Here is a 13,513-nt window from a genome sequence, read left to right as displayed (position 1 = left end):
GTACCTTGGTGGCTTAACCAGTACTGGTTAACCAGTAGTGGCTTAACCACTACCGACTGGTTAAGAGGTCATGATCCCAGGGTCATAGCAGGGAGTTTGCTTAGAATTCTCTCTCTCCCTCTGCCTCTGCCCCTCTCTCTGTACATACACACACACGGGCTTGCTCACTCACTCAAATAAATAAATAAATAAATAAATAAAATCTTTAGAAGAAAAGGAAGTAAAAATAATTAAGAACTTTACAAGGTATTTTGTTAAAGCACCTACAGAAGGACATTGTGAAGTGAGACACTTCGGCAATGACGGGAGCAGAGTATGGCACACTGAAATACGCCACTTTGGCGTAATATTATTGTAAGCTGAAGACATTTTTGAGACTCAACAGATTGGGGGTGGAGGGTGGCTCTGGGAGCTTCCTTTATCTGACTAAAAGCAGTGACTTCTGGGAAATAAGGCTGCCATAAATTCCTCTTCAGAGCTGATCTACTCTGAGAGGGAGAACATGAATAAAACCTACCCCAAATCCCCCTTTCAGGACAGTTTTATGACCCTAAAGATGGAAAGACCTCTCATACCTATGTAGACAAACATTATCACAAACCTTATCTTCCTCTTCTTTCCTAAAACCCATTTGCCTTTCCTAAAGAAACCTATTTGCAAAATTACAAATCTTTTTTAAGAGTGACTTGACATTTTTGGGACACCTGGATGACTCAGTTGGTTAAGCCGCTGCCTTCGGCTCAGGTCGTGGTCCCAGGGCCCTGGGATCGAGTCCTACATCGGGCTCCTTGCTTGGCGAGGAGCCTGCTTCTCTTGTTGCCTCTGCCTGCCACTCTGCCTGCTGTATGTACTCTCTCTCTCACTGACAAATATATGTGCTGCCGAAGCGAGCATAGACAAATAAATGAATAAATAAAATCTTAAAAAAAAGTGACTTGACATTTTTTATTTCTTTTTGGCATAACAGAATTCATTGTTTTTGCACCACACCCAGTGCTCCATGCAATCCGTGCGCTCCTGAATACCCACCACCTGGTTCCCCCAACCACCTGGTTTGCCCACCCTAACTTGACATTTTTGATGCTAATGTTTTCTCCCATTTTCATATTGTTTCTACAGTAAATTTTAAAAAGAATATTTAAAAAAATCCTATTTGTTCTTCCCATAACAAGGCTTTTCTTCCCTCTTCCCTTTCTTCTACTAAATCAGATATATAATCCTTTAACTCCAACCACTTAAGAAGCCAGCTGCTTCCTTTGATGGGTCATTTGTGCTACAAAATAAACCTTTCCTCCTGTTCATTTGTCTTATATCATTGTAGTTTGCAGGCCCCAAGTACTCAACATAAGAAGGTTGAAGAACCTGTTTTTCCCTTTCCCTTACTGCAAAAATAAAGGAATTTGTTGGATCAGCCAACTGAACTGCAGAAAAGGTAGATATGAGCCAGCCTCTGGGATGACCATAGCCAGGGACAGGAACATCACCAATCCTTTTTCTGCCTCTCGTTTCTCCTTCTCAGTGTACCAGTCACTTTTTGCTGCCAGCTTACCAGTTTCCTCCACACAGCCAGCGGGGGGACATGGCCTACGAAACAGCTCAGATATATAATTCCAGCTTTGCTGCCTGACACAGCCTGAGACCTCCTTCATCTGGTTGAAGGTCAGAAATTCCCAGGACTGGCCCAGCTTGGAGAATATGCCTACCTCCAGCCAAGCACTGAGTTAAAGAAACAGACTGGTAAGAAACTAGGGGCTCCTGCTAAACCACACACACATTGAGAAGCAGTATTTCTGAGAAGGGAGTTCTACTCTAGGCAGACAAAACAGTAACCACCCACCACATCGTCCTTCCGAAGAGCATTGTGAAGTCCTCAGAAACAGTGGCCCCACATTGCTCCCTTGGCATTCCGAATCCTCAGTTTCTTGGGCATCCCAATCCCTGGATTTCTCTGCTTACTGGGTTAGCAAGGGAGGGTGGGGAGCAGTAGAATCCCACCATGGATCACAGGCAGTCCATCTGGGGCTCTTCTTTTAGCTTATCAACAGTGCTCAACTCCCAGAGGGCTGGACCCTTCTTGATTCTATCTTGCCTGTAATCAGAGAATTTCTGGGACAATGTTGGCCAATATCCTAGATTCCCATCTTCTCTACTATGGAGCTCTTAAGCTTTCTCCCCACTCTGTACTTCTTGATTCTGTGTTATTTGTCTTAAAAACCCAGACCTCCCCCCACCCCCACAACTAAACTGTGCTGTGCTGCTCTCTGGGGTAGATCTTGGACTACAAATGATCAAATAATGGTAATAGGGAAGGGGTCAAGATCAGCGCTTGTTCCCCCAGTCTCTGCCCACTGCCAGCTCCGTCTTCCTCCCCCCTCTTGGCTTGGTTCCCCTTCTGCTGAGACCATCCTGCGCTGTTGCCCACAAAAGATCGTAAGAGAAGTGTCTCTACTCTTGTGAAGACTGTGTGACATGCCCTTCAAAGCTTCAGGGAGATAAATTTAGACATAAAACAGGAAGTAAATCTCTATGTGGCTGAGAGTGATCTAAGGGAACTTATTGCCTCTAGATATTTTAAAGCCAAGGTACGGGGGGAGTAGTTTTAAACATTCAGGTGGGTCACAATCACATGGAAGGCTGGTAAGCTACACATTGCTGGTCCCATCCCAGAGTTTCTATTTAGCACTTTTGGGGTGGGGCCTGAGAATTTGCGTTTCTAAAAAGCTGATGCTGTTGGTCCAAGGACCACATTTTGAGAACTACTATGTAGATGTTCAAGAAGGGACAGAAAACCTCTCTGGGCCACAGGGCTCTCATCTGAAAGGGAAGGTGTTGGGTTAGGTGAGCCAAAATGCTCTTTAGGACCGACACCCATGCTTACAGAGTTAAACAGAGGCTACACGTGTACTTGTGTCAAGCTTTTCTAATTACCATGAAATCATTATTGACTACCTACATTAAGATACCATAGGGACGCCTGGGTAAAGCGTCTGCCTTTGGCTCAGGTCATGATCGCAGGGTCCTGGCATGGAGTCCTGCACTGCGCTCCTTGCTCAGCAGGGAGCCTTCTTCTCCTTCTGCCTGCTGCTCCCCGTACTTGTGCTCTTTTTCTGACAATTAAATAAATAAATTCTTTTAAAAGAAAGAAAGAAACAAACAAACAAACTATAAAAATTTCCAGGAGTTTAAAAGCTCTGATCTATATACAACAAAAACTTATTAAATAGAATTCATTACTATCACTTATGGAAAACTTACAGAATACTTTAAGCAAATGCCCTTTTATTCATAATGTTAACTGGGCTCCTACAAAAATGTTTTAAAAAAAGTTTTCACTGAGATGACTTTACAGAACAAATTAATAATTAGCACAGAAGGCTTAGCATATAACTAATGTTTAAAGGCCTTAAATATGGTGTAAGCTACTGGTCTACTAAACATGTACTTCTCCTCCCCTTTCCTCTAACAAATAAATATTACTTGCGTTTTAATTTAGTACTGTGTCCATCCTCCTGAAATAGCCATGCTTGTTCACAGCATCTAAGCTTAGCAAATAACTAATATGGTAAACCTGAAGTGTCAGTCATTTAAATATTGCCCCTCTGCCTCACACAAATAAATTGTATTTACATGTTAATTTGCTTAACTCAATCCTAGAGCAGCTGCAGTCACCCTCCTTGGCTGGTCTTAGATCACATACTCTTCTCCCTCTGGGACCTGATGCCTTCCTGCTTAGAACCTTAGGATTGAAGGGGACCTAGTGTCCAGTCCACTCCCCTAATCTGACCCACCAAATGTGTCTTCAAGGTACTACACCAAGGAATTCCCAGACTCAGAAGGGACGGCCCAGTCAATCAATCACTAACACCTTGTGAAAGTCTGCTGAGGTCCTCCATCAGTCACCCCAGAACACAGAACAGGTCACCTTTGGAGGCATGAAGGAGAGCCAGCACAAATGTATTTAACCATCTTTTTACCTGACCATGTTCACATGCGAAGGTTAATGTCATTAACCTTCACAGTTGCCACATTTGTAAAAATATATGTTGTATTATTACCCAGGAAATAATCATGCTTTCATTACTCAGATTCCTTTAACTCTCTGGGTCCAGCATTCCTAATCCTAGGAGTTTATTTCTCTTTGTTCCTGACCCATCTCTAGGCCTTTGATAAGTCTCTGGAAAACTAATGAGCTTCAACACCTTAACAATACAAAAATCCTCAGGTTCGACACGTAGCTCTGCCACTTTTTCATGTTTATATAATTTATCTCCTCAACAAAATCATAGGTTCCTAGAAAACACAGGTTTGTTTTATATTTTATGTCCCGTCTCTGCTGTGCCTGAAGGGAGAGCCAGGATCTGGAACCCCAAGTCCCCTTTCCAGTGTCTGGTTGGTTCCTGAGGCCGTAAAAATGGAAGAGAGGATTGTTATATAGAGGACATTAAAGGTACTTAGCACCAGTGGTAAGTGACCAGCCCAAAGACTTATGGTGGGATTCTACTATGATGAAATGATACAGATTAATGGGGAACCACTACTTTACCCCAAGGCCTAGAGGTAAAATAAGTAGATGAGCCATCTACTTAAGAACTGGACTCACCTGCTTTCTCCATACTTCCTATCTTTAGGGGCCACCCTGATCCCACATTGCCCTTCAGCTGCGTGACTAAATCCCCACCCTACCCCTTGTCTAGTTGGCCTTGGTTCCAAGGACCTAAGACTGGAGTAAGGCATTCCCAAATAAGATAGCAGGATACAACAGGACCTAATAAGCAGAAAGAGCCAAGATTTATACAGAAGAACAGAAATACAAATACCACAGAAGATAAAAGTGACAAAAGACTGACTGAAGGTAAATTAGGATTGCTCAGAGGACATTGTATGTCTACCATCTCGATGTTCTTTTAAGATAAGCTGGACAGGGTGTGCCTGGGTGGCTCAGTGGGTTAAAGCCTCTGCCTTCAGCTCGGGTCATGATCTCAGGGTTCTGTAATGGAGCCCCGCGTTGGGCTCTCTGCTCGGCGGGGAGCCTTCTTCCATTCCTCTCTCTCTGCCTGCCTCTCTGCCTACTTGTGATCTTTGTCTGTCAAATAAATAAATAAAATCTTTAAAAAAAAAAAAAAGATAAGCTGGACAGTTTTTCATGCACCAGCAATGCAGCCCCTTGATTGGGATGCTCTTATCAGCCCTGATTCTTTGGGACCCCAGTTGAGCAGATCAGCTCTGAGCCCCTCCTGGGGAGGGAGGAGAACTCAAAGGCGGGGAGGGGGGTAGGTCGGAGAGCACTGCCCATGTTAGAAGCTGATAGGAGCTAAATGCCTGTGAGAAGAATAAAGAGCCTTTCTCTCTCCTAAGAGTGAGTCTAACATATCTTCACCCTTTTCTCCTGGGCCCTCTACTGGTCTTTGCTTCTCTGATTTTTACTATTCTGACTGCGGAGGGAAAGAGAAGGAATCACGTGGGCTTTGGCCCTTTGATTCTCATCAGAAGCCCCTCCTGCACTCTGGTCCTGATTTCGTCACTGATATACAGAAATACTTGTTCTCCCAAGGTGGAATAAAAGGCAGAGATCCTGGGGTGTCCTCAGAGCAAAGGTTCTCACCTTAGCTTGCATATTACAATCAGATGGGGAATTCAGAAAAAAAATCGCAGTGACCAGGCAGGATCCCCAAGCCAGTGAAATAAGATGGATGTGAGATCAGATGTCAGTGTATTTTTTTTTAAGATTTTATTTATTTATTTGACAGAGAGAGACCACAAGTAGGAAGAGAGGCAGGCAGAGAGAGAGGAGGAAGCAGGCTCCCCACCGAACAGAGAGCCAGATGTGGGGCTCGATCCCAGGACCCTGGGTCTCTGGACCTGAGCTGAAGGCTGAGGCTTTAACCCACTGAGCCACCCAGGTGCCCTGATATCAGTGTATTTTAAAACTTGCCAAATGGTTCTAACATGTAATAAAGGCTGAGCCTCACTGGCCTGGAGGTTCAGCATCCCTTCTGTACATTAGAATACCCCGAGGGATACATTAGAAACTACTATTGCTCCATCTGAGATCAAGTAAAATCAGAGTCTCTGAGGACTGCAGCCCAGGGATCTGTATGTTTTTCAGGTCCCTTGGGTGATTCTTTTTGTGTGTGTTGGTAAACTATATACAACAAAATTTACCATTTTTGCTATTTTTAAGCATACAATTTAGTGGCATGAAGTACATTCACACTACGGTGCATTATCCATTTCCAGAACCTTTTCACTATGCCAAACAAGAGGGTATCCACTAAACGATAATTCCCTATTCTCTTTCCCCCTGCAAGCTCTGGTACCCTCTATTCTACCTTCAGTATCTATGAATTTTTCTTTTAGGTACCTCATATAATTGGAATCATACAATATTTATCATGTTGTGACTAATTTATTTCACTTAACGTAATGCTTTCTAAGTTCCTACATGTTGTAAACCTGTGTCAGCATTTCCTTCCTTTTTAAGGCTGAGTAATATCGCATTGCATGTACATACCACATTTTGTTTATCCATTCAGTTGTTAATGGACATTTGGTCTGTCCAGCTTTTGGCTACTGTGAACGAGGCTATGCATATTGGTGTACAAGGATCTGTTTGAGTACCTGCCTTCAATTCTTTTGGCTATATACCTGGAAGTGGGATTACTGGATCATATGGTAATTCTATGTCTAATTTTTTACCCATTTCATTGAGATGTAATTGTTGCACAGCATAATGATTTGACTTACTTGTATTGTGAAGTGATTATCACAACAGTTTCATTAGCATCCATCATCTCATACAAATACAAAAAAACGTATATGGAATGTTTCAAAAATTTGTTGTCATCCTTGCTCAGGGGAAAATTGATCTTCTTTGTGTAATCCCAATTTTCGTACATGTGCTGCCAAAGTACACGTTTAACTTTTTGATGAATGGCCATGCCCTCATGTGATCCTTTTTTTTCTTTTAAGATTTATTTATTTGAGGGCGCCTGGGTGGCTCAGTGGGTTGTGCCTCTGCCTTCGCTCGGGTTGTGATCTCAGGGTCCTGGGATGGAGGCCCGCATCAGGCTCTCTGCTCAGCGGGGAGCCTGCTTCACCCCCTCTGTCTTTGTTTGCCTACTTGTGACCTCTCTCTCTGTCAAATAAATAAATAAAATCTTTTTTTTAAAAATTTACTTATTTGAGAGAGAGAGAGAGAGCAAACAAGCATGGTAAGGGGCAAAGGGAAAGGGAGAGACTCTCAAGCTGACTCGGGGCTGAGCACAGAGCCTGACGCAGGGGTTAATCCCACAACCCTGAGATCATGACGTGAGCCGAAATCACGAGCAGGACGCCCAGCCAAATGAGCCCTCCAGGCACCCTGCCCTCACGTGATTCTTAAGTACAGCCAAACATGAGGAATACCGGTGTTCCTCCTACATCCTAAGAGAATACTGATTGGTAGTTGGTAAACATTATGGAGTGACTTCCTTCATTAATTTTAATGAAGCCCAATGCAGTTGTTTTTGTCACAGAGTCTGAACACGACTGGGTGGATGAAAAGTACTCTTTTGAAAACCCCAACAAAGTGTCTCCTGGCCATGAGAAGTGGCACCTCAACTGCAGTTCTCATTTTCAGCTGAAATGTGTCCCCAGTGATTAGTTAGTAGTGATCGTGTAAGTATCAGAGTTTCTGAATGATTTGCTTTGTAGATTATAAATTAGACCTGATTCACACTTGCTTCGGCAGCACATATACTAAAATTAGACCTGATTCAGGACTTTCCCTATCACAATGCCATATTTATCATGATACCTAAAATTATTTCTATCATCATACCAGTGTTCAGATATGTTCTCTTGAATCGGAAGGAAAGGTGGTGATAACAAAGTGACCATGAATGTCTTCCATCTCATAAATTGCTGCTCAACTATCTGTTGATAGTCTCATGGGAGTTCAAGGGCACAGGGATGAATAGGTGGCCCACAGAGGATTTCTAGGGCAGTGAAGATACCATCTGTATAACACCACAATGGTGGATACATGTTAGTATACATCTGTCTGAACTCACAGAATGTACCAAGCCAAGAGTGAACCCTAATGGAAACTATGGATATGGGGTGGTTATGTGTCAGTGGAGGGTCATCAGTTAAGACAAGTGTACCACTCTGCTGCTGGTGAATGTTGATAATGGGGGAGGTGGTGTCTGTGTGGGAGCAGAGGGTATATGAGAAATCTCTGTATCTTCCCCTCAATTTTGCCATGAGTCTAAAACTGCGCCCTCCCCCAAAAAAGCCTTAATAAAAACTATCCTTTAACAGAGCCTGGCACAAGGTAGGCATCAGTAAATATTTGTTAAAATTGAATGAATGAGTGAATGAATAAATGTAAACAAATAAATGTAGTTTGCTCTGGATGATTCATTATGACGAAAAAGTATGGAATGCTATTACAACACTTAGTTACTATTCCAAAGTTGAAGTTAAAATGGGAAAAATGCCCCTAGTCCTTTGGGAGATAGCAGCAAAGAAGGGGCAGTGGATATGGGGAGCCTTGTGTCCGAGGGTGCACTGAGTAGCTTCAACACAGAGCTGAGTCAGAGGACATGAAGGGTGCTGGTATGGAATAAGGGTGGAAGGCAAGGGGTACCACTTAAGTCACAAGACTCCTGCTTCCTTCCTCTCTGTCGCATACCAATCCCAGGACCCGCAGGTTTTCTCCTGCGCTGGGTCTTTGAAAATCTGTCCAGATATGAAATAATATGTTGTTCTGGCATTTTTAGTTAAAGTACCATCTAGAGTCAAATTAGATAAAGGAAGAGAAATCTATGAGTCAGTTTCCAGGTTTGTAGTTTGAAGATTACATCAATGCATTTCCATAGAAAGAAACCACAAGCTTCTTGCAGACTGTCTGGATTCACAAAGACCTACAAAACTTTCAACTAGTGAGGAAGAACTCCCAAGGATATCCTCTAAAGATAAGCATGAACTTTTAAGGTGCATTTATTTATTTTTTTAAAGATTTTTATTTATTTATATGACAGACAGAGATCACAAGTAGGCAGAGAGACAGGCAGAGAGAGAGAGGGAAGCAGGCTCCCTGCTGAGCAGAGAGCCCGATGTGGGACTCCATCCCAGGACCCTGAGATCATGACCTGAGCCGAAGGCAGTGGCTTAACCCACTGAGCCACCCAGGCGCCCTTAAGGTGCATTTAAAAGCCAGATCTCCACTCTCAATGTTTCTCCTATCTCTGTAAAATTGTAATGGTTGGTACAGGAAAAGAAGCTGAATTACTGTTTATTATTTTGTTCCAAAAATTAACGTGGCAATTTTGAGAGTGCTAGTAAACCCTGCATCTACTCCCAAACAGGTTTTATATGTATACATTATTATCTCTCATTTAATTCTCATAATATCCTTTGAAGCAGGTACTATTATCTCTGCTTTTTACAGATGTAGAAATTGAAGCTGAGAGTTCAAGGAAATTGCCTAAAGTCATGTCTTCAATAAGTGGCAGCATCAAGATTCAAATTCAGGGCTAATTCGAAAGGTCGTAACTTTCCCTATTAAACCATTATGCCCCTTCAAAGAACCACAGGGGGGTGGAATTACATAATAAAAATATTAATATTTGATTAAGAGGAGAAAAAGACCAATCATAAAATGTAATGTCAGCCCATGGCAGAGGTTAGAGGGTGCTGGGTGGGGTGACTGAATAGGTTAGGAAACTGCAAGACACCTGGCTGTCTCAGTTGGTAGAGCATGCGACTCCTGTTCTCAGGTCATGAGTTCAAGCCCCACACCCGGGTAGAGCCTACTTTAAAAAAAAATAATAAAATTGCAAGGTGGAAAACAGGACCTAGACTGGAGGGAAATGAGTGAGGCAGTCCTCCTAGGAAAAGAGGAGAAGCTGAGGAGGAGATGGGAGGGGATGGACACTGTTAGTATCTAGCTGAGCTGTACTGGACAAAGATCAAATTGGTAAGGATTTTCCCAGGGTGGATAAGATAGATGTGCATTTTGATCCCCAGGCACGTGTGAGTAGCTGCATAAGCAACACCTTCCATGTAGCCGACTTAGAAAAAAGAAGTTTGTTGAATCTCAATTTTGAAAGACCAACCGACTAATAAAGACTAGACCAATAAAAACTAGAAAATGATTTCTGTAATTGGAACGTGCAGCTAATAGACTCTCATATATGTTCAATGACTAAGAACAAAACAAGACGGCACCAGAAGTGACTGGGAAAGGTTTACCAAGCCAAATTGAGTGTGAAACGAGCTTTTGCATTTCCAAGGATAATAGCTTGCATTTGTTATCTCCTATACGACAGAGTTAATGCTTTACTTACATCAAGTCCCCTAATTCTGGTAACAACTCTATATGTTCTACTATATTTTCAATTCCATTTTAACAGATGAGGCAGCAAATTAAGTAACTTATTCAAAGTCATAAAACGAGAATCCCCCAGATCTTTCTGAATCTTAAAGGTCGTGCACTTAGCCATTACACTGCTTTCTGAACTCTGCACTTAACACCAGATGAAAAGGGATAGTGACTGCTTGTGCTAGAATGTGATGGGAGAAGTTTGTTGGGAGCAAAAAAAAGATGGGAGCAACTAATTACCTCGCCAGAGGTGAGGGGGAATTTGGGTGCCCAAATTGCTACAGAAAATCCTGTTGTCCTATGTGATGCAAAAGCTAATGGCACCAGAAACTGGGCAAGGAAGCCTTCTGTCTGAGAGTACCTAGCTGGTCACATTCGATAAATGGCTTCCTTTTGCCCCAAACTACTCTATAGTGTTCAATGGGAGGCAGTCGGACTCAGAGGAAACCAGGCAATTCCTGCTAAAAACGATCATTTCCAAGATCTGCCGCCCAGTTGAAAGAAAAAAAAAAAGTCTAGGCACAGATTTCGAGCAAATTTCCATTAGGTATCTGATGTCTAGGAACCACTTCCCTTAGCAGTGCCATACACATCAAGCCCTAAAACGAGGAAGCCTCGACTGAGGTTGCCCAACGCGGGTCCCGGCACACGCAAGTCACTGCGTCAGCTGAGCGCGGCGAGGGGCCGGCGGTGGAGAGCCGCGAGCTCCGGTCTCCGGCTTGAGGCAATCCTCCTCCCACGGTCTCGGGAAGCCCCGACGCCCCAGGCTTCCTAGCCCAAGTGGAGCCGCCCGGGCGTAGCTCCTCCACCGCTTCCTCCCCCAGCTGCAGCCGCCCCACCGTTCCTGCTAAGCCCGGACTCCACCTCCCCAGTTCCGAAGCGCGCGCCTCCGCGAGGGGGCGGCGGCGGGGGAAGGCGGCGGGGGAAGGCGAATTAAAAGCGCGGTGCGCGCACGCGCGCAGAGGCCCCGCCCCGCCAGAGGCCCCGCCCCCTAGGCGCTGCAGGCGTGGCCCGCCCGCGCGGCTCCCCCCGGCAAACCTGTCTCTGCAGGGCGGGGAGCGGAGCTTCCTCCTCAGAGTGCGGTGCGGCGTCGCCGGATTTTTCCTTCCGCCCCTGCGTCCGCGGCGCCGGGGCGAGCGAGGGGGCGAGCGGAAGGTTCGCTGGAGCCGAGGCCCGCGATGCGCCCGGGGGGAGCACCGCAAGTCGCGGGGTCGCCGGCGACGGACGGGTCGCTGTGCGGGGAGCTGCCGCAGGCCCCGTCGCCCCCGGCCTTGCAGCCGCCTCCGGCCGCGCCGTCGGGGCCGCCACTCCCCGCTTCGGCCGGCGCGACCCTCAACCGCCTTCCCGAGCCGCTGCTGCGGAGACTCAGCGGGAGCCTGGACCGAGCGCCCGAGGGCCGGGGCTGGAGGAGGCTGGCCGAGGTGGCGGGAAGTCGGGGGCGACTCCGGCTCAGGTGAGGGACCGGGACGCGGGGGGGCGGGAGCGAGCGGGCACCCGGGTGGGAGACCGACGCTCCGGCGGCTGGAGCGCGGCGGGGGCCGCTGCGGTGAACGCGGCGCGGAGAGGGGACTCGGTCGGGAAAGCGTGGGAATGCCAGAGATCCCCGCTTGGACCCTCCTCCCCGGGGGCTCCACGGAGAGCGAGCCGCGGAGGTCGACCCGGGAGGATCTGGAGAGAAGGCGGGCTGTCCGCAAACCGCTGGGTCCGGGCCGTGGTTCCAAAAGACCCGGGGTGCGGAGGAACGGGATGTGGGCGCCGGCCGGGAAGACCGAAGGAAGGCTAAGCCGCAGAAGTGCAGGTGAAGAGATAATGAAAGCGAAGGATTTCCTGGAAGCTTTTCTGTAGGAGAGGATGGTGATGGGAAAGCCTGAAGCTAAAACTGCCGTCTTCCTCCGTCAGACCACCTCCCCGGGTTCTCTTGTTGACTTCACCGTGAGCACCGGGCTCGAAGTCAAACTGTTTTTCCTCTTCCCAGGCTAGGAGCTGCGGACCTTTGGTCTCAGGACTTCTTCGCACTGTTAAGAATGATTGAGGACCCCAGAGTTTTTAATGGGGGTTCTGTGCATTACACACATGTAATGTATGCGGAGTTACCCTATTAGGAATTAAAACGAAGAAACATTAAAAATACTAACTCTTTTTAAAAGAACAACCTGTTACGTGTTAACAGAAATTGCATGTTTTTGTGGGGAAACAAAACTTTTCCAAAACAAACACACACAATTTGTTGGAAAAGCGGCATTGTTTTTACATTTTAAAGGTCTCTTCGAAGTCTTGCCTCTATTGCAGAGAACGGGCCCCCTTTAGGGGCTTCTGCATTTGGGCTGTTGCACGGTCCCAGGTCATGTAACACTGGATACTCCACAATGTACACTTCCTCAGAGACTGAATGAAAACGATAAGTAACATCTCAGTGTTACTGTAAAAAATCGTTTGGACCTTGCAGAGCCCATGACAGGATCTCAGGAACTGCACTAGGGATGCCCAGACCCCACTTAGAACCACTCCTCTCTGCTGTTGTTAGGATTTTGATCTACCTGGCTGGGAATCCCTTAGAAGTTTTTGTTGTTGTGTTTGTTTGTTTGTTTGTTTGTTTAACATCTCATATGACTAAACTTTCTCTTGGACTATAATTATTTGTACACTTTTTTATGAACTCCTCGAGAACAGGGGGCATCAGTTCAGTCTGTGTGTTCTGCATAGAACCTTAGACACCATATTCTTGAATTGAGAAGAGAGTCATTTGTTCACGATTTTATGTTTATTGAGGTATGAGCCTGTTAGGAGCTGGAAGTTCCGGAAGATAAAAAGATGACAAATATTTAGTTCCTATTCACAAGGACCTCTCTAGTAATGGACTGTTATTCTGGGACATTCACAAATAACACGTTAAATGCTATGTTGGGTGTGAATAATAACAACAGTGGGTTATTGTCATTTATTGAGCATTTAGTATATAGCAACACACTAAGCGTTTACCTGCATTGTCTACTCTAGCCCTCGCAACAACCTCGAGTTTCAGAGTTTGGGGTTAAGCCAGGATCATGATGATTTAGGGTTCTTTGGGCACAGAGAGGAGTAATGATGTGAAGTTGGAATTAACAAGTGATAAACTTGCAAAATTGAGCAGACAGCACACTTTTCTGT

At 45.4% G+C, this 13,513-nt stretch overlaps 1 protein-coding gene and 1 non-coding gene across 3 annotated transcripts in view; one reads left to right on the top strand and one right to left on the bottom strand.

Moving 5' to 3' along the window:
* Nucleotides 1-6,808: 6,808 nt before the first annotated feature.
* On the bottom strand, nt 6,809-6,911 carry LOC122903860. Its single transcript, XR_006384068.1, has one exon. It is a non-coding gene; the product is annotated as a U6 spliceosomal RNA (small nuclear RNA).
* A 4,556-nt stretch (nt 6,912-11,467) lies between these two features.
* The window catches only part of MALT1 (MALT1 paracaspase), a 60,510-nt gene continuing 58,464 nt past the window's right edge, over nt 11,468-13,513 (top strand). For both annotated transcript variants that reach the window (XM_044242893.1, XM_044242892.1), the window contains exon 1: nt 11,468-11,819. In XM_044242893.1, coding sequence (XP_044098828.1) covers nt 11,545-11,819 — 275 coding nt within the window. In that variant the 5' untranslated portion in view covers nt 11,468-11,544. The remainder of the gene's footprint in view (nt 11,820-13,513) is intronic.

The sequence above is a fragment of the Neovison vison genome, chromosome 3 (assembly GCF_020171115.1).
Source record: "Neovison vison isolate M4711 chromosome 3, ASM_NN_V1, whole genome shotgun sequence".
Taxonomy (NCBI): Eukaryota; Metazoa; Chordata; class Mammalia; order Carnivora; family Mustelidae; genus Neogale; species Neogale vison.
The sequence above is the reverse complement of the archived record's forward strand: the minus strand, read 5'-3'. Positions and strand labels throughout refer to the sequence as shown.